The sequence below is a fragment of the Crocuta crocuta genome, unplaced genomic scaffold (assembly GCF_008692635.1).
Source record: "Crocuta crocuta isolate KB4526 unplaced genomic scaffold, BGI_CrCroc_1.0 scaffold77, whole genome shotgun sequence".
NCBI classification, from domain to species: Eukaryota; Metazoa; Chordata; class Mammalia; order Carnivora; family Hyaenidae; genus Crocuta; species Crocuta crocuta.
The window spans coordinates 2,215,855-2,232,896 of record NW_027532172.1 but is presented as its reverse complement, the minus strand read 5'-3'; the positions used below and the strand labels follow the sequence as shown (position 1 = coordinate 2,232,896).

The following is a 17,042-nucleotide window of genomic DNA, read 5'->3' as shown; positions in this document are numbered from 1 at the left end:
AGGTTAAACACATCCAGACCGTGTCCCTGGGGCCTCTGACTCATCCACAGGGACCACCCCTACACCCCAGTCTGAGAAACCGAAGTCCCTTCCCACGGGATGTGGCTTTCAGCTGCTGAGGACCACCGTGGGGAGCTTGTTTTGAGAATTGGGCTAAAAGCCTTCATTTGGGGTTGCACAGAAAGTAGAGTGTAGTTGAAGCCTGCCCACGTGAGCAGCCTGGCAGGTGTCTGAGGGGGTGAGTGGGCATCTTGCCCAGGGGCACCTGCTTCCCCTCCCCGCCCAATCCCTCCACTCACTGATCTGCTCCTCGATGGCATGTACAAGGTGGATGTCATACTGCGTCACCAGCGTGATGGCCTGTCCTTGCCGCCCTGCAAGGACGTAGCACAGTTACCTGCTGCATGCTAGGGGCCAATAAAGACAGGTCCTGACTCCTAGGCAGCTCAGGGCTCCTCTTGATGGGAACAGAGTTAAGAGCTTGGTGAACGAGTGAGGGCAAGTCCAACACAGAGGCGACACACGGCACCAGGAGAGGCAGCTCTCCTGCTAGGCTGGCCTTATGCGGGGGCTGGTAATGTGGCTGACCCCCTTCTGGGGCATGGCTACCAGGGAGTCATGTCGGCAATAAGCCTTGACAGGCCTCGGCCCAGATCTGCGCACACTAGTTTCTCTGTTCCCCATTTTTGTGAGGGCGATGGGTGCTGGCACAGCACTGATAGCTGATGAGTACCATGACCTTTGGAGCAGCAGGCCTCATTCTTGTTACCTGTCATCTGAGGAGGAAACGGGCCCAGAGAGCTGATATGACCCACCCGGGGCCACAGGACAGAAGAGAATCTCGTAGGCCAGAGCGCTCCCTGCCTTTGCTTTTGAAAGGATGACCCTCCAACACCGCCTCTCACCTGTGGGCTATGTGCCCACGTATTCTTGCACCAGCTCAGGACTTCGGTTTCTTACAGTGCGGGCAGGCTGGAAGGACAGGTGTCCTAGGACCAGCCCGCCCTGTCCACTTACCTGCACGGGCCGTCCGGCCGACTCGGTGTATGTAGATCTTCGGAAGCCCGGGGGTGTTGTGGTTAATGACCACCTGCACTGTGGGAATGTCCAGGCCCCTGTCACATGCAGAAACCAAGATGGGGACTCACCCAAGGTCACACAGCCGTGAAGTTGGGGGCCGCCCCAATTCTTGCCCGAGGTCGGCCCTCTGGACCCTCTGTGGGGGTGTCACTGGGTCAACACATGGGAGGGAATATGCTGGGGCCACTCACCGCGAGGCCACGTCTGTTGCAATCAGGATCCTGTAGATGCTGGACTTGAATTTGGCCAGGGCAGCAAAGCGTTCTTTCTGTTGCCAAGTTGGGGAGAGAATTGGGGAGACCAGGGGTCAGGCAGCATCTCAGCGAGTGTCTGAGTGTTTACTGTGTGAGGCCTGGGGACGGGGTGGAGTCCAGGATAGTCCCATCCTCACAGGGCTCACCCATGAGAAGGCCACACTGAGGCCAATGGGTGGCAGGAAGTATTCTAGGCAGAGGGAAGAGCCTGGGCAAAGGCCCTGAAGCTGGGACGAGTCGCCAGGGCCAGGGCTGGGGTGGTCTCAGGGCGGCCTGCCCCCCCACACCTGTTTCATCATGGAATGCAGAGCCACGGTGGGGAAGTTGAATTTACGCAGCATCATGCACAGGATCTGGCAGGTCCTGGTGGGAAAGACACACTGTCAGCCCCGCAGGGCCAGGGTCTCGGGAAGGTGCTCCTGCCCCCGCATCCCCAAGACAACTAGGTCGCCCAGCATGGCTGGTAAAAGAGAAGCAGGGGCCAGGGGTATGCTGCCTGCTGACATCCTCTCTGCCGACCCCTTCCCCAGCCTAAACCAATGAGAGCCAGCCCTACATCCAGACTTTTCTGGTAGCCAATAAATTCTTGGGGTGGGGGAGGGAAGCAGCCAATTAGGAGGTCTCCTCAATGTGACATAGGCTACGTTATCTACTCTGGCTCATGCTAGGATAGCCCACAGCTTCCTGACAATCTCCCCAAGAGCTTCAAAGGATTTTGAAGGCCTCTGTGACTGTAGAGAGGACAGCCCTGGGTACTGGAGCTGACGTGCCAGGCCTTAGTGCCTCCCCTAGACTCAGAGAAGAGGCTGTTCCATGGCCTTCCGAGCTGCTGGAGGGGTTTTCCGGGGAGGGCCAGAAGCTCCTGGACCTTTTGGTTAAGAGCAGGTCTGAGAAGCCCCAAATCCTGCTCCACCTTCAGGAGCAGTGACCTCAGCAAACGGCTTGACCTCTCCGGGCTTCCGTGAGCAAACCCTCTGAAATCTCTGGTCTGAGCAGAGGCCCTGGAGGGCCAAGTCTGACTGTGTGCCTCATACCTCTCAGGCCTTCGTAAAGAGCTATGGGAGGGGAGCTGGGGGGAAGAGAGAGGCAGGGCTGCCCAAGCTCACTTGCACGTGTTGGTGAAAATGATGACGGACCAGTCCTCGTGCTCATCCTGGAAGTTCTGAATCAGGTGGACCAGATAGGCATCCTTGACCTTCTCAGGCACCAACAGGTAGCGCTGGTCCAGCTGTTCCACCGTGCGCACCCTGGGTAATGGGTGGGCTCAGTTTCCCCCACTGCTGAATGGAGCCAAGGCCCTGCGCCATCCGTGGACAATAACCTCGCTGAGTGTGACCCCTAACCCTGCCCCTTGCCTGCCCTGCCCCCTGGAACCTGGCTGTCGACTCACGGGGCCTGAGCCTCCCAGAAGAAGGGCTGGTTGGTGGCCAGGCCCTGAAGCTCTCTGAGCGTGTCGGTCAGCGTGGCGCTGAAGAGCAGCGTCTGTCTGCGAGCAGGCACGGCCGACAGGATGGTCTCCAGGTCTGCGGTGAAGTCGGTGCAGCCCTGCTCCAACAGCCGGTCGGCCTCATCCATCACCTGCGGCCCCGGTGGCAGGGAGCGAGGCGGAGGGGATCGGGGGTGAGGGCGCCGTCCAGGGCCTGATCACATGCCCAGCCTGGCCTGCCTCCCACATGCCTCTCTCCCAGCCTTGGACGGGCGCCCCGAAACTGTCTCCCTCCAGTTCTCAAACATCTGCACCCTCAACCCTTTCAGCTCCTCAGAGAGGCCCTGTCCGCAACCACCCTGACTGGTCCCCCTCTTGTTGATCCCTCATCTGTCCTTGTCACTTTTCCTAATGCTCCACTGGATGGCCTGTGGGACACATGTCCCAAATGGATGAATCAGTGCCCCAGGCCGACTCACCAGGAAACGGATCTTCTTTATGCTAAAAGTGTTGGAGCTACGGAGGTGGTCAGCCAGGCGCCCTGGTGTGGCGATGACCACATGTGGTTTCCGGGACAGCTCCAGGGCCTGGGCCACCATGTCTGCAGGTGGAGTGGAAGAGGTAGGTCTGGGTAGGGGGGTCTGAGGCTGCGGGGGTTCCCTACCCAGAGCCTCCCTGGGCCCCCTGTACCCATGCCGCCGACAATGATGCAGTCTTTCAGGCCCAAAGGCTTCCCCAGGACCCGGAACTGCTCTGCAATCTGGTAGGCCAGCTCCCTGTAGACGTGAAGGGGCCAGGTTGGGTTAGATGTGGGTTCTGTGCCTGCTTCCCATTCCCATGTGCACCTCTCAGACCTCCTCACACATCCACCATAGCTCCCAGCTCCCTTTGGATAAAGGCTCTAAAACTGCACACTGGAGCCCTGTTGTGGCTCCTGTCCCCTCACCAGGGTAGGACCCAGAACGTGCCATGGCCCTTCTCCCTCCAGTCTCACCCAAACTGGCCTCTCCTCCTCAGCAGTGGCCTCGACAACACAGTCACCTAAGCCTGAGACCTAAGCGTCAGTCCCCTATCCCCTGGGACTGGTGAATCCAAGTCCCCTCCTCTCTACTCCTAAGCCCCAACTCTGCGCATGCCTCTCCCTGGCCCATGTACCCACTTCCTATCCTCCATCTTGCCTTCTCCTGCTCACATGCCCATAGAATTGACTCTAACCTTCTTCCTGGCATTCCAGGCTTTCTCAAGTTGACTCTAATGGGCCAACTTGTTCCCTGCCTCTCTCACACCTCTGCATGAATGCACTAGAGTTCCCTCTGCCTAGTGAATGTCCTTCAGCAAACTTGTCCCTTTAAGGCACCCCATGAATGAAGTCTTTCTCAACTGTCCCCTCCCCAGGCCACATTCTCACAGCATGCAGCGCCTACCTCTCCCACAGGCTGTTACAAGACTTACCGTGTCAACTTCCACATTTGCTGGCCCAAGAACAGGAAATGCGTCTACATCTGAGGCTATAAGACTACTGATAAGTCCTGCCAGCCACTGGCTGTGAGACAAGCCTTGTGCTCAGCACTCGTCATCCCTTATCCCGGTTAATTCTGTACCTCACCTAAGAGGCAGGCATGATTTGTCTCCATTTCAAACACAGGGAAAGTGCACTAAAAGAGGTGAAGGTGCTTCCCCAAGAGAACACAGATGGGTAACTTACCCAGGGGGCCTGTGGGGGGCTCACCTGGTGGGTGTCAGGACAAGGCAGAAGATGCCATAGGGATCCTCAGACAGCTTCTGCAAGATGGGCAGGACAAATGCTGCTGTCTTGCCACTGCCTGTCTTGGCACAGCCCAAGCAGTCTCGACCTGGGTAGATAGCAAACGGCGTTAATACGCTCCAGGTGTAGACAAGTGTTCCATTGAGCATGTAGACAACAGCCAATGTTTAATGAGCAGTTACCATGTGCTCAATATTGGCCTATGCCATTTACATCCTAGGCATCCTGACAAATCCTAGGAGAGCGAGACTATTATTGCTCCCATTAAATAGAAAGAGAAAATGAGTCTCTGAGGTGTGTCCAGGACACACAGCCAGTGAGTAGCAGGCTGGACTGGAATCTGTATCCACCTGACCCAAGATGCCACTACTCATTATCTCATTTTGACTCTCTCACAGAGCATCCGAGTTTGGGGAAACCTGAATGCCTTCACCCAGTCTGTGTTCTAAGGCTTCCTATTTATTCCTTCATCTTTGTTCATTTAATCTCTCAATTTGTCACTTCCTAAGGTTTCCTAGGGGCATCTCTTTAATGGCAAACTGGGTTGGGCCGTTAGAGTGGGGAGTATTCACGGGACCAGAGTTCTGCGTTTACTAGCAATAGTGACAACCACAAAGTCCATTTGTATAATTACAATGGTAGCACAGACCACCCAATTTTCCCAGCAGTACCGATTCATCATGCGCTCTGAGGTCACGAAAGTTTCTGAGATTACATCACTTGTGTACGGACACACAGGGAGTCACTTGTGCAGCCCAAATACCAACACTGCCCAGTCTACCTCTGGGACCCAAGCTCGCCAGTAACGCTCAAGCTTATCCCTCGACTAGCAGAATTGGCACGGGCAAAGGCTACGAGAAGGAAAGGGTGCCGATAGGCGTGGGGAGGCTTCCTGGGGAAGAGGCCGGGTCACACTTACCCTCCAGGATGGCGGGGATGCAGCCGAGCTGTACAGGGGTAGGCTGCTTCAAACCCAACTGCCGACATTGTTCCACAAGCCACGATGACAGCCCGAGCGACGCAAAGCCGGCCATCCTCCCCGCCAGCTCCGGGTGAGCCACTCGCGTGAGCTGCGTTTTCCGGCGCGAACCGATGACATCACTGAAGCCTTACAGTTTATTGGACAGCCTGCCGCGTGGTCCCACCCTCCCTTAGCTCCCTCGGCCATTCCCAGTCTCGACCACACGCTTACCATGTTTCCCGGATTCCCATTGGCTCGCGCGATCAAGTCAAACTACAATTCCCGAGATGCTCTGCGGATCGCCCGTGCGACTCCCGTCCTTTAACTCCTGTTTAAGTCTCCCATTGGCTCATTTCCAGGCCGGAACGAGTAAACTACATTTCCCAGCGTGCTTTGCAGCGAATCCCTGTTTCCGTCCGACGTGTCCCTTCGGAAGGGGAGCGACTGGGACCGCAACGACATGGCGCCTCCGGCCCCAGGCCCGGCTTCTGGCGGCTCCGGGGAAGTGGACGAGCTGTTCGACGTGAAAAATGCCTTCTACATTGGCAGCTACCAGCAGTGCATTAACGAGGCTCAGAGGGTGAAGGTGCGGCCGCTTGGGGGCGAGGGGACGGTGGTGGCGAAAGCCACTTCCTGGTGGCCACTGGTCGCTCCCTGATTTTAAAAATCTTCCTTGTCCTCGCGGCGTTTCCCACCCTCACGTATCTCTTCAGAGCGGTGTGAGGAATTACCCTTTTCCTATGACAAAACTCAAAGCCGTGACAGTTTGTGGTACTGCTCACTCCGAGATCTCCCTCTGCGCAGTGGAAGGAATTTGAGTAAGGGAGACGTTTGTGCTACAGTAATAATAATAATAGTAGTAGTAATAATAATAATAATAACTTGAGTAAGGGAGACGTTTGTGCTACAATAATAATAATAATTTGAGTAAGGGAGACGTTTGTGCTACAATAATAATAATAATAATAGTAGTAGTAGTAGTAGTAATTTTCACTTGGGGAAGGCCTACGTGTGCCCCGGTACCCTCGGTACTCGTGAAGGAGGGACCATTGTTTGGTCTCGTTTTAGAATGCTAACACCGCCGCTCCAGAGAGAAATGGTCCCTGCCCCACCAGCCTGGTTATTTCTCCCCGTACCTGCCCATTCATTCTTTCATTCCTCATTGAGCTTCCCTGTAGGTCAGGGAGTGTATTCCTGCTGGGCTCAAAGCAGTGACAAAACTCCAAGCTCTCTGGGAAACCTCAGTCTCCCAAGGGAGACAGTAACCGAGCAAATAAGTCAGAGGCTGGTGTGATGGATAGTGGTGGGAACGAGGTTGATTTTTTGAGAGCTAGAAAATAGCCTTGCCAGGCAGAGCCCAGCCAGTGGGTGACAGAAGACGGGGTGGCAGGTTCTTTAGCAAGAACTTTTAGGGAGGGACATGGATGTTCCGGACACTTTGAAACTGAGCCATTGGCAAATCTTTAAGAACAGTGAATTTGACAGGGTCTTGCCCGCCCTCATGGTTGTTAACCTTAAAAAGGAAACAGCCATTTATTTTACCATTGAAATGAGTTTATTGAGGATTAACGGAGAATTGCAGTTTGCAACACGTAACCTATGGCAAAACCATAGGCATGTCTAGAGATCAAAGGAGGACTGCTTTTTCACAGAGGGAAGGAGGGAGTTGGGTGCGGCTGTTGTAAACAAAAAAATCTACTGGAGTAAAACGGGAGCTTGAAGTGTCCTGGCTTTTTATTGCCTGAGTTGTGACAGTCTCTCCTTGGCTAGGAGATCTTTCATCCTCCTGTGGGGGTACTGAAGTTTAGTCTTGTGTGGAATGCATGGTACCTCTCTTCTGCTGGGATCTGCCTTTGACCTGGAGTGTCAGGGCTTTAGAGCGCCCCCTTCTGGCCTCTTCTATTTTCAACGGAGTCTTTTTTTTTTTTTTCAAACTTGTACACGCCTAGTGTTCTGAAGAGATTAAACAAGTGAAGAAGTGAGTGAGTACGTAATAACAGCTTGAGCGCTTAAAGGGGGGAGGTGAGGTAGAAAGTGCTGAGTTGAAGGGCTGCCTGGCTGGCTCTGTCAGAAGAACATGTGACTCTTGATCTCGGGGTTCTGAGTTCAAGCCCCATGTTGGGTATAGAGATGACTTAAAAATATATATAAACTTTTAAAAAAAAACCCACATACACTTCTCTGAGTGCTGAGTTGGAAAATGGTGGGGAGGAGAGTTGCTTCATGTGACAGTGGTCCGGTAAGCCCCTGGTGGCCTGTCAGCCTCTCTGTCATTTGAACATGAGACTGAACCTTGAGAAGCATCTAACCCCCTAAACTGTGGCAAAGGTGCCGAGTCAGAGATGAGTGCCGTGTAGTCAAAGCATAAAAGGTCGGTGTAGCAGAGGTGGAGTGAGCGAGGGGGAGGATGGGGAATGAAATGAGCAGGGAGCCACAGTAGGGGTTTGGGTTTTATTCTGAAGGTCCCGGTGGCCTGTGGAGCACTAAGCAAAGGAATGGCAAACTTCTTCATGGAGGCAGCCAGAGGCTTGAGAGGAATTTGGACTCTGAAGTAGGGAAGGCTTCCTTTTTTGTGCTTCCGTTCTTTGACGGTTTCCCTGCTTTCCCCGAGCATCATCTGTGGAATGAGGATAAAGCCTAAAATGGACTTCAGGAAGCTGTGATGCTTGAAATGACACTTGTTGATTGTATTCATTTTTTGATACTGCCAGGACAAGGCTTTATCAACAAAATAAATTTCTTATCTCTCTGCCAGTTTCTGCAGGTGGGAAGTTCTCCATGGTTTCCTCCTGGCTAAAATCAAGGTGTTGGCCAGGCTCTGTCTTTTCTGGAGGTTCTAGGGGAGACTATGCCTTCAGACTCATTCGGGTTGCTAGCTCTGAGCCTGGGGCCAGCCTTAGCACCTAGAGGCTCATCCCCAATCCTCAACTTTGCACGTGGTCTCTCCATGTCAGAACCAGCCACAGGGTCAGAACCAGCCACAGGGCATAAGGTCGAATCCTTCTCGCACTTGGGCTTCTTTGGATTTCTCCTGCTGCTGCCTTATTTCTGTCTATTCTCTGCTATTAAAGTTCTTGCCATTAAAGGCTTATGTGATTAGGCTGGGCCCTCCCCCATAACCCGGCGTACTTTCCCCATTTTACGGTCCATAACCTTTGTGAGGTCCCTTTAGTGACATGTAAGCTGTTCACAGTTTCCAGGGACTGGTATGGACATCCCTTGGGGGGGGGTTGTCCCTTATTCGGCTCACCACCACATATGTGTGCCCGCTTCCTTGCTGGGTAATAGCTATGGTGACATGCCTGTGCTTAGCCTCTGGCCCTGTCACGACTCTGCAGCCAGGGCTGATCCACTGTACCTCTCTGTGCCTGTTTCCCCATCTGTCCGATGGGAACGATGACACCTGTCTCACTAGGGTCCCTGTGAGATTCAGTGTCACACTCATGCTCTGCCATGTGGCTGTTCTTACATCATAGCAGTACGTTCTCTGATGTCTCCTCCTGTCACAACGTGCAAACTTTCCGTCGCCGCTGAAAGGGAGGAGCAGTGTGACCTGCTGCACTTAGGAAATGACTGAAAACAAGACGCGGCGGTCACTGCGGGTGCAGGCATGCTGCAGCCCAGCCTCTGAGCCAGGAGGCCGCTTCCCCTTTGGTGATGTGGGAAACACGCATGGGCCAAAACTATGACATTCTCCCTGCTGCATCCAGAATGGGAATACTGTCCCCACTGGGCCATTTCATGTGGTCTGTGGGCCACCTAAACCCTCTTGGGCAGCCTATACGGGGTTGGACAGTATCCCCAAAAAGAACCTGTGAATGTGACTCACTTGGGAAAAGAATCTGCTACAAATATAATTCCATAAAGGATCTCCAGATGAGGCCACCTGGGCCCTATATCCAGTGACTGGTGCTCCTCTAAGAGAAAGGTGAAGAGAGGTTGGAGGCAGAGAAGATGGAGACGGAGATTGGGGTGATGGGGCCACGAGCCAAGGAATGCCTGGAGTCCCCAGAAGCTGGAAGAGGCCAGGGAGGATCCTCCTGTAGAGTCTTTGATGGGAGCATGTCCTGCTGACACCTTGACTTTGAACTTTTGGCCTCCAGGACCTTTAGAGAATAGTTGTGTAATTTCAAACTGCCCTATTTATAGCAGTTCATTACAGGGGACCCAAGCTCTGGGGTGGCCCCGGGTAGAACACGTGGTGTGTCACTGCCCTTGCAGAGGTAGTAATCAGACATAGTGCTGTGTCGTCATCAAGACTTTGCCTTATCTGTGAGACGTTCCTTTTTTTTTTTTTTTTTTTTTAAATCTTATTTGTATTTAAGAGGGCAAGAGAAAGATCCCAATAGGCTGTGTACTGTTACCACAGAGCCCAACGCAGGTCTCAAACCCAGGAGCTATGAGATCGTGACCGGAGCAGAAATCAAGAGTCGGCTACTTAACTGACGGAGTCACCCAGGTGCCCTTGTCAAACATCTTTTTTTTTAATGTTTATTTTTGAGAGAGAGGAGAGAGAGACTCAGAGCATGAGTGGGGGAGGGGCAGAAAGAGAGAGGGAGGCACAGAATCCGAAGCAGACTCCAGGCTCTGAGCTGTCAGCACAGAGCCCAACGCGGGGCTCGAACTCGTGAACCATGAGATCATGACCTGGCCGAAGTCGGACGCTTAACTGACTGGGCCACCCAGGTGTCCCTGTGAGACATTTCTTAAGTGCCTACAAGATAATAGGTACCGTCTATTGGGGTACAGAGTGTTGGGGACAGAGCACTGAAGACAGCCTCAGGAAGCCGAAAGGCTAGTGTGACCTTACTGACAGCAGCCCCCACCCCATCACTAGCTCCTGCTCATGGCACTTATTATCCTCAGGCCTGGCTGCACCTCTGAGCTGTCTGGGGGCGGTGAGGGGCCACTCTGGAGTTGGCCATGACTGGTGGCTATGGGGCTCCTGCCTTTGTTCTCAGGTCATTCTGACGAGCTATCCCCAAGCAGCAAATGGCTAAGAAGCATTTGTTCAGAAAGATGAAGATGCCATTTTTGTTTCTTCAGATCTGGAGGTCTGCCCAGCCCTCTCCACACAGCTTCTGTCTCGGTCCTACAAGCCTTCTTCTTTTCCTGGCTCTGGTTGGCCTCCCCATAACCTCGTGGCCTAGCCGGGGGGCACAGTCCCAGAGTGACCGCTGTGTGACGTCCCCTCCCCCGCCCTGTGGTAGTGGGGCTGACGGGCATGGCCCAGGCTGGACGCAGATGTCACTGCCCCGGGGCAGCCCAGTGAGTTCTCCCAGAGAGGTCCTCTGCGTGAGGCAAACCTTTGTTTCTTCTCTTTTGCATGTTTAAAGAGTGTTTTGGGACAAAAACCAGACAGGAACAAGCGGCATAGAAGTATTTGCCACAAAAAGTAAAGTCCCCTTTGCACATCTCCTGGGTCCCCTGAGTTCTGCAGAATCACCCATCCGCCTCTTGATGGGAACCCTCCCGGGCCTGTTTTCTCTATGTTTACAAACCCAGGCAGCTTCTGTCTCCATCCACTGCACCCTGCGGGGCCCCGTCACTATGAGTGGCCACTTGTCCCGTGGTTAAAGGTAGGGGCTGCACCCTGGCCCCTTGCTGTGCACCAGGAGTGGGGGCTCCACTTTCCCTCACCTGGACGAATGGGGTGAGGATCGAGCCCCCTTCCCGGGGTGGCGGCGGTGTGGGACAAGATCAGGGCTGGGACCCGGGCCCAGAATCCTCTGGGGAAGCTGCCTGCTCCTGGTCCCCACGCAGCTCCATGTGTCCTGATCTGCCTCTGTTTCCACAGCCATCGAGCCCGGAGAGAGATGTGGAAAGGGATGTCTTCCTGTATAGAGCGTACCTTGCACAGGTGAGCACACGCTGTGACCTCCGGTGCCCCTGGGACAGGAGAGGAACAGAGTACTGGGCAGGGACAGTCGCTGTGGCCTCCACAAGTAGGTGGCCATTTCCCGAGGTTATAGGCTCACAAGGCTAGGGGGGCCGTGTAGCTATTTCTCCCTTTTCTTTTTTCTTTTTTACGTAATCAGTAGATTTTATTTGTTTTAGTACAGCTTTAGGCTTGTGGAATAATTAAGTCGATAGTAAAGAGAATCCCACATACCCACCACCAGCCGGCGGGCGGGTTTTCTTACTGCTGACATCGGACACTGGTGGGGCTCCTGTCGATGGCTGCACTGGTGTTGACACTGTTCACAGGCTGAGGGCACAGTTTACCCTAGGCTCTGGGCACGTTACCCTCCCGGGGAATGCAGGAAAGCACCTGCACTGCCCCCATCCCCCATCCCCCCCACCCCAAGGNCCCCATTGGCCAAACCCCCCCCACGCCCTGGCCTTGAAGGGTGAGCAGTGTGTGTGGCCCCCAGCAGAGGGGCTGCCCCGGTGCACGTTGGGATCTCCTTGGGATGTGTACATGTGTTTTTTTTAAAAAAAGAGCACCTATACGCAGAAGCAAAACCATTGAAACCACCTGGAAAGGGATGTGGTGAAAACCAGACCCCTGACTCCAGTTCCCTCCCAGCAGTGACCACCATTACCAGTTCTGAGTGTCAGCAGGGAGGGGTATATGTCCCAATTTATAGAAGCGCATGCCCAGACCCCCTGCTCCTGGGTGACACTCTCCGCCCCCCCCACCTGGAGCTGGCAGGGCCCTCACCCTGTCACCTCAGCAGCCAGTGTCTTTAGCTACAGTGGTGGGCACTGTGGCCTGACGGGTGACGGGTGACACTGTGTTGGCTCCAAGCAGGTGCTGCAGCAGGGCGGGCACCTGGTAGGCGGAGGGGTCCCTGGGGGTGGTGGGTGCTGGTTCCAGGCGTGAGGGCCCTGCCTGGGTGGTGCTGGCACCCTGAAAGCTCTCGTGTGTTCCTGGGGGCTGAGGTACAGCCCCCGCAGGGGAGAGCGGGCCAAACTGATGGTGTGCTTGTGTTCACTGCAGAGGAAGTACGGCGTGGTCCTGGACGAGATCAAGCCCTCCTCAGCCCCCGAGCTCCAGGCCGTGCGCATGTTTGCCGAGTACCTGGCCAACGACAGCCAGAGGTGAGGATGGGAGGGCCGGCTGGGCGTCTCTCCCCACCTCCGAGCCTCCCCGAGCCTCAGTGAAAGCACATTCTTGCCCTGCTTGGGCACTTGCGTGAGCCATTCATTCTGTTGCTGGCCGGGTGCTCACCAGTTCCCCCCCACCCCCAGGAATGGTTGGTTTTGAGGCCCCCTGGGATCGGGAAGGTAAAATGCTCTCCAGGGGGCGCCTGGAATAGGGCAGCAGCCTAGCCCAGGACATGGAGACNCCAGCCGGAGCATCCTGCATAGTGGCAAGGAGCTTCAGAGAAAGGCCTTCCCCAGTCTCGGTCCAATGGACTTTCGCAGCCAGGACCTGATCATGACCTTGTTGATGCCATGCTACTCTCATAGGTCTCTGTCTTTGGGTCCCAGGCATGGGTGAGACCATCTGCTGTGACCGCCAGCACTGCTTTTGCAGAAGGCAGCATTCTATGTCCCGTCTTCTGTTTGGGTTCTTTCACCCTTGAAGCCTAAGGCTCAGGGGGATTTACTTGGCGGCAGTGACCGCTGAATGGGGGCCCCCAGGTCTGACCCCCAGAACCTGTGAATGCAGCATCGTGGGAAATGAGGTCTTTGCAAGTGTAACTAGTTAAGGGTCTTGAGATCATCCTGGATACAGGGTGGACTCTGAATCCAGGGACTGGTGTCCTTGTGCGAGACTAGAGAGAAGATAGAGAAGACAGAGGCGGTAGAACCGGGGTGACACAGAAGCCAAGGGAGGCCAAGGACTGTGGGCAGCAAGCTGCAGCCTGGAGAGGGGCCTGGGACGGTTCGCCCTCAGAGGCCTTGGAGGGAGCCTTCCCTGCCCCCGCCTGGGTATCGGACTTTTTCCTTCCAGAACCGTGTGAGCGTCTATCCCTGTTGTTTTTGTCCCCCTGGTTTGTGGTGCTGCTTTGTGTCGCTGCCCCAGGACACAAGACAGGCGGCTCCCTGAGGCTCTCGTTTCTCCCTCCACACCTCACGAGCCGGATGACAGGCGCCGTTCTGCTTTTGGAAGAGGAAGGACTCGGGGACCCTCCTGGAGCAGGGGCTCGGGAGGGCAGAGTGGCGCAGGCTGCGTCTATCCTGGCAGCGCAGACTGCTGCCCCTTAGACAGCCCAGGAGGCAGGCTGTGGAGAAAGTACCAGAACCTGAGGTTAGCGATGGGATATCACAGGAACTATGTAAGACGCTGACGTCACATTAACAGCACGCAACGTGTCTACTCTTGAGGCCACAAACCAGGCAGGAAGCCTCATGGGGCGGCCTCGAGGGCTCCACGCCAACTCTGTACACCCAGTATGCGGTTCGGGTGTGCAGAGCGGGACATAGTCTCTGATTTGAAATCATTTGTCAGGCACATGGCATGTCCCCATCCTCAGACACGGATCCTTGACCACGAGCCCCCCGGCAGCCCACACGACACACACACATCTGCGGGGGGCCGGTGGACCCTGACCAGCGCCTTTTGTCCGGCAGCGACCTGGAGCCCGGCCCTTGCTTCCCTTCTCTTGTCTGCTGCTCAGCAGCCCTTTGAAACGAGGGGCCTTGACTGTTTTCTAGTTAAGCAGATTGCGGCCCGGATGTCCTGTGGCCTGTGGGGGGACTGGCTGCTCCTTGGCTGAGCCTTGGCCCCAGCCTGGCCCCCAGCCCAGCATGTTGCCCACTGGCCACGTGCAGCCGGCCTCACTGGGGAGGCAGCGACGTCACTGGCGCGGGGTTCATCTGTGTGGCTTCCAGTCTCCGTGAAGGGCCCCCTGGCGAGTCAGCCTGTCCCTCCATGTCCGGGGGTGGTATGGACACTCAGTCCCCCGGTTCTGAGGGCCCGGAGAACCGTCGGCTCGGGCAGTCATTCGTGCCGCTTAGTAGACACATCCCCTCACAAGGCCTGAAAGCACCTGGCCTCGGTCTCTCTGTGTGAGGGTGAGAGGTGCCGCAGGGGAAGGTGGTGAAGCCGGCACCCAGCGGCTCGCTGGAGATGGCTGGGCTCTTCTGCCTGGAGCTGCCGTGTTCCCCTGGGGGCCTGACTCCCCTCTCTGGACCTGTCTGCTCCCACAGGGGTGAGGCTGCTTCCCACCCCTGGCCGCAGGCCCTAAACAGCCTCGTGTTACAGGGACTCGATTGTTGCCGAGCTGGACCGGGAGATGAGCAGGAGTGTGGATGTGACCAACACCACCTTCCTGCTGATGGCTGCCTCCATCTACTTCCACGACCAGAACCCAGATGCGGCCCTGCGTGCCCTGCACCAGGGGGACAGCCTGGAGTGGTGAGTGTCTGCCCTGTCCCGGGGGGGAAGGCCTGGAGGCCTGAGCAGCCCCTCCGGTCTCCAGGCTGCTTGGGGCCTCGTAGGCGTTGTTATGGGAACGGTGGGGGGCTGCTCTGAGACGCTGGTGGGGCCCCGGCTGCCCATTCAGGCAGCAGCTCCCATTCTTGGTCCAGGAGACACTCCTTTCTGCACGACTGGACTGCTGTTCCCAAGGACACGGCTCCTGGGGCTGGAAACCCTCTGTCCCCGACGGCAGAGTAGAAAGCACCTTTGTTTCTGCCTGTGGTTTCTATACCCCCACCCCCACACGAAGCCTTGTGTTCCTGGGCCCTGGGTCTTGGCCTTTCCGTGCCCTCCCCAGGTTCCCCCAGGCCCTCTCCTGTGGCTGGACCCCCATTCAGGGCACTCCAGGGCTGGGGTGCTGAAGCTCCTTGCAGCATGCAGTCGCCCCCCACCCCCACCCCCAGGGTCCAGGGTGCTGTGTCCGGGGCTCTGGCCCAGAGGGAGCAGCAGCCGTCCGCTGTAAGCTCTGCTGCCTGCTGTCCCTTTGTTGGTTGGTCACCACACGTTCATTTTGTATCTCTTTAACTCACCTCCTCCCCCCCTCCCCAAGTCCAGAAAGGGATTTGTGGTGGCTTAGAAATAGGTCTGGCACATAGTTTGCAAGGCAGTAGACTCTGCGGCTACTTCTCAGGCTCCTACAGGTATTGACCTGGGGTTGGGTCACGTGCTGGTGGGAAAACGTGGGAACAAGTGACTATGTAGGTCATTGGTGGTCACAGCTGTCAGGCAGAGGGGAGCCATGGGTGCGGGAACCGGAGGGGGTAAGAGCTGCCCCCCGCAGCACCTCTGTGACCGTTCTCTGGGGGTCAACCCTGCGCTTGGCCACTGGGCTTGCTCTCTGGGCTCCTGGCACTGGCCAGTTGCCATTGTCGCCCTCACACCAGGAGTGGGGCACCGATGGGCAGGGCTGGACGACTTGGGACCCTGCGAGAGCTCCAGCCCCGAGTGTGCTCAGTGGTAGAATGTGGGAGCCAGGGCCCCAGGAGGTGGTGGGAGGCTGGGCCCAGCGCTTGGTGCCTGGGGCTGAGTCCGGTTCTGCCCAGCATCGCCCTCCGCGAGGCAGAGCCGGTGGCCTGAGCTCTCCTGGGAATGTTCCCGGGGGCGGTGCCCACGTGGAGTGAGCCCCGACAGGCAGTAGCACGGCGAGGGGGCGTCCTGACCACCCGCTCTGCCCCACAGCATGGCCATGACCGTGCAGATCCTGCTGAAGCGGGACCGCCTGGACCTTGCCCGGTAAGCCTCTCCCGTCTGTTCCCACCTGGGGCCCGTGCGTGCGTAGGGCTATCTGAGCAGGAGGCCAGGCCACGTCAGGACCCTGTGCTCTCGAGAAGCCGGCCTCTGCCTGCTGGGGGCGCTCAGCATGGGGACCCTCCCTGAGCCCTTCCCGAGGCCCAGAGCATGAGTGGTGCGAGCACTTCTCCACTGATTTCATTCTGGTCTATCAGGGTGATAACACTCATCTGCCTGCCCTTCCCTGCAGGACGTTGCCTGGGACCAGGGGTGGTGCTGTCCGTGCCTCAGTTTCTTTCTGTGACATGGGCAGTGGGACCCGCAGGGTCGGGGTGGGCTTCACAAGTACGCGGTGGGGGCTGTCGGGCCAGGGCTGGGAGCCAGCCCCGGCGTGTGCCTCGTGAGCAAGCAGCGTGGGGGCCCCCCCCACCCTCCCCTCTGTCCCCAGGAAGGAGCTGAAGAAAATGCAGGACCAGGACGAGGATGCTACCCTCACCCAGCTGGCCACCGCCTGGGTCAATCTGGCTGTGGTGAGCCCCTGGGCCGTGCTGGGGGGATGGGGGAGGCGGGGGGCGTCAGGGAGCTAGGAGGTGTCCCCTGCATGCAGTGCTGGCCGCTCCCGTGGGGGGAGTGCCGCTGTGGGGTTCTGCGAACACATCGGCCTTCTGTTTCCTTTGGGGCCAGGGGCCCAACCCCCAGGCAAGCCCCCCACCGCTTGCACCCTGGCACATTTCACTTTCCACTTTGCTCAGCTCCGCCCCAATCCTGGCTCCTCATAGCTGAGTGGCTTAGCCAGAGCCAGAGAAGCTGAGCCAGGGGACTCTGGAACCAGACCTGGTACACGGAGGGGGCCGCCCCGGCAGTGCGGCGTCCTCGTGGGGCTGACCCTGGGCTGGGCTCCTACTCAGCTTGCTCTTCAGACTTTTGGCATTGGGCAGTTGCCAGAGTCCCCC

At 56.7% G+C, this 17,042-nt stretch overlaps 2 protein-coding genes across 2 annotated transcripts in view; one reads left to right on the top strand and one right to left on the bottom strand.

Moving 5' to 3' along the window:
• The window catches only part of DDX49 (DEAD-box helicase 49), a 7,010-nt gene extending 1,435 nt beyond the window's left edge, over positions 1-5,575 (bottom strand). The window contains exons 1-10 of the mRNA XM_077777239.1: positions 5,445-5,575; positions 4,490-4,613; positions 3,451-3,536; positions 3,240-3,361; positions 2,725-2,912; positions 2,441-2,581; positions 1,622-1,697; positions 1,272-1,348; positions 1,018-1,115; positions 300-374 (exon numbers count right to left, since the gene is read on the bottom strand). Coding sequence (XP_077633365.1) covers positions 300-374; positions 1,018-1,115; positions 1,272-1,348; positions 1,622-1,697; positions 2,441-2,581; positions 2,725-2,912; positions 3,240-3,361; positions 3,451-3,536; positions 4,490-4,613; positions 5,445-5,559 — 1,102 coding nt within the window. The 5' untranslated portion in view covers positions 5,560-5,575. The remainder of the gene's footprint in view (positions 1-299; positions 375-1,017; positions 1,116-1,271; positions 1,349-1,621; positions 1,698-2,440; positions 2,582-2,724; positions 2,913-3,239; positions 3,362-3,450; positions 3,537-4,489; positions 4,614-5,444) is intronic.
• A 317-nt stretch (positions 5,576-5,892) lies between these two features.
• Positions 5,893-17,042, top strand: part of COPE (coat protein complex I subunit epsilon) — a 15,138-nt gene continuing 3,988 nt past the window's right edge. Inside the window, exons 1-6 of the mRNA XM_077777109.1 lie at positions 5,893-6,072; positions 11,284-11,346; positions 12,430-12,530; positions 14,644-14,796; positions 16,039-16,092; positions 16,538-16,619. Coding sequence (XP_077633235.1) covers positions 5,947-6,072; positions 11,284-11,346; positions 12,430-12,530; positions 14,644-14,796; positions 16,039-16,092; positions 16,538-16,619 — 579 coding nt within the window. The 5' untranslated portion in view covers positions 5,893-5,946. The remainder of the gene's footprint in view (positions 6,073-11,283; positions 11,347-12,429; positions 12,531-14,643; positions 14,797-16,038; positions 16,093-16,537; positions 16,620-17,042) is intronic.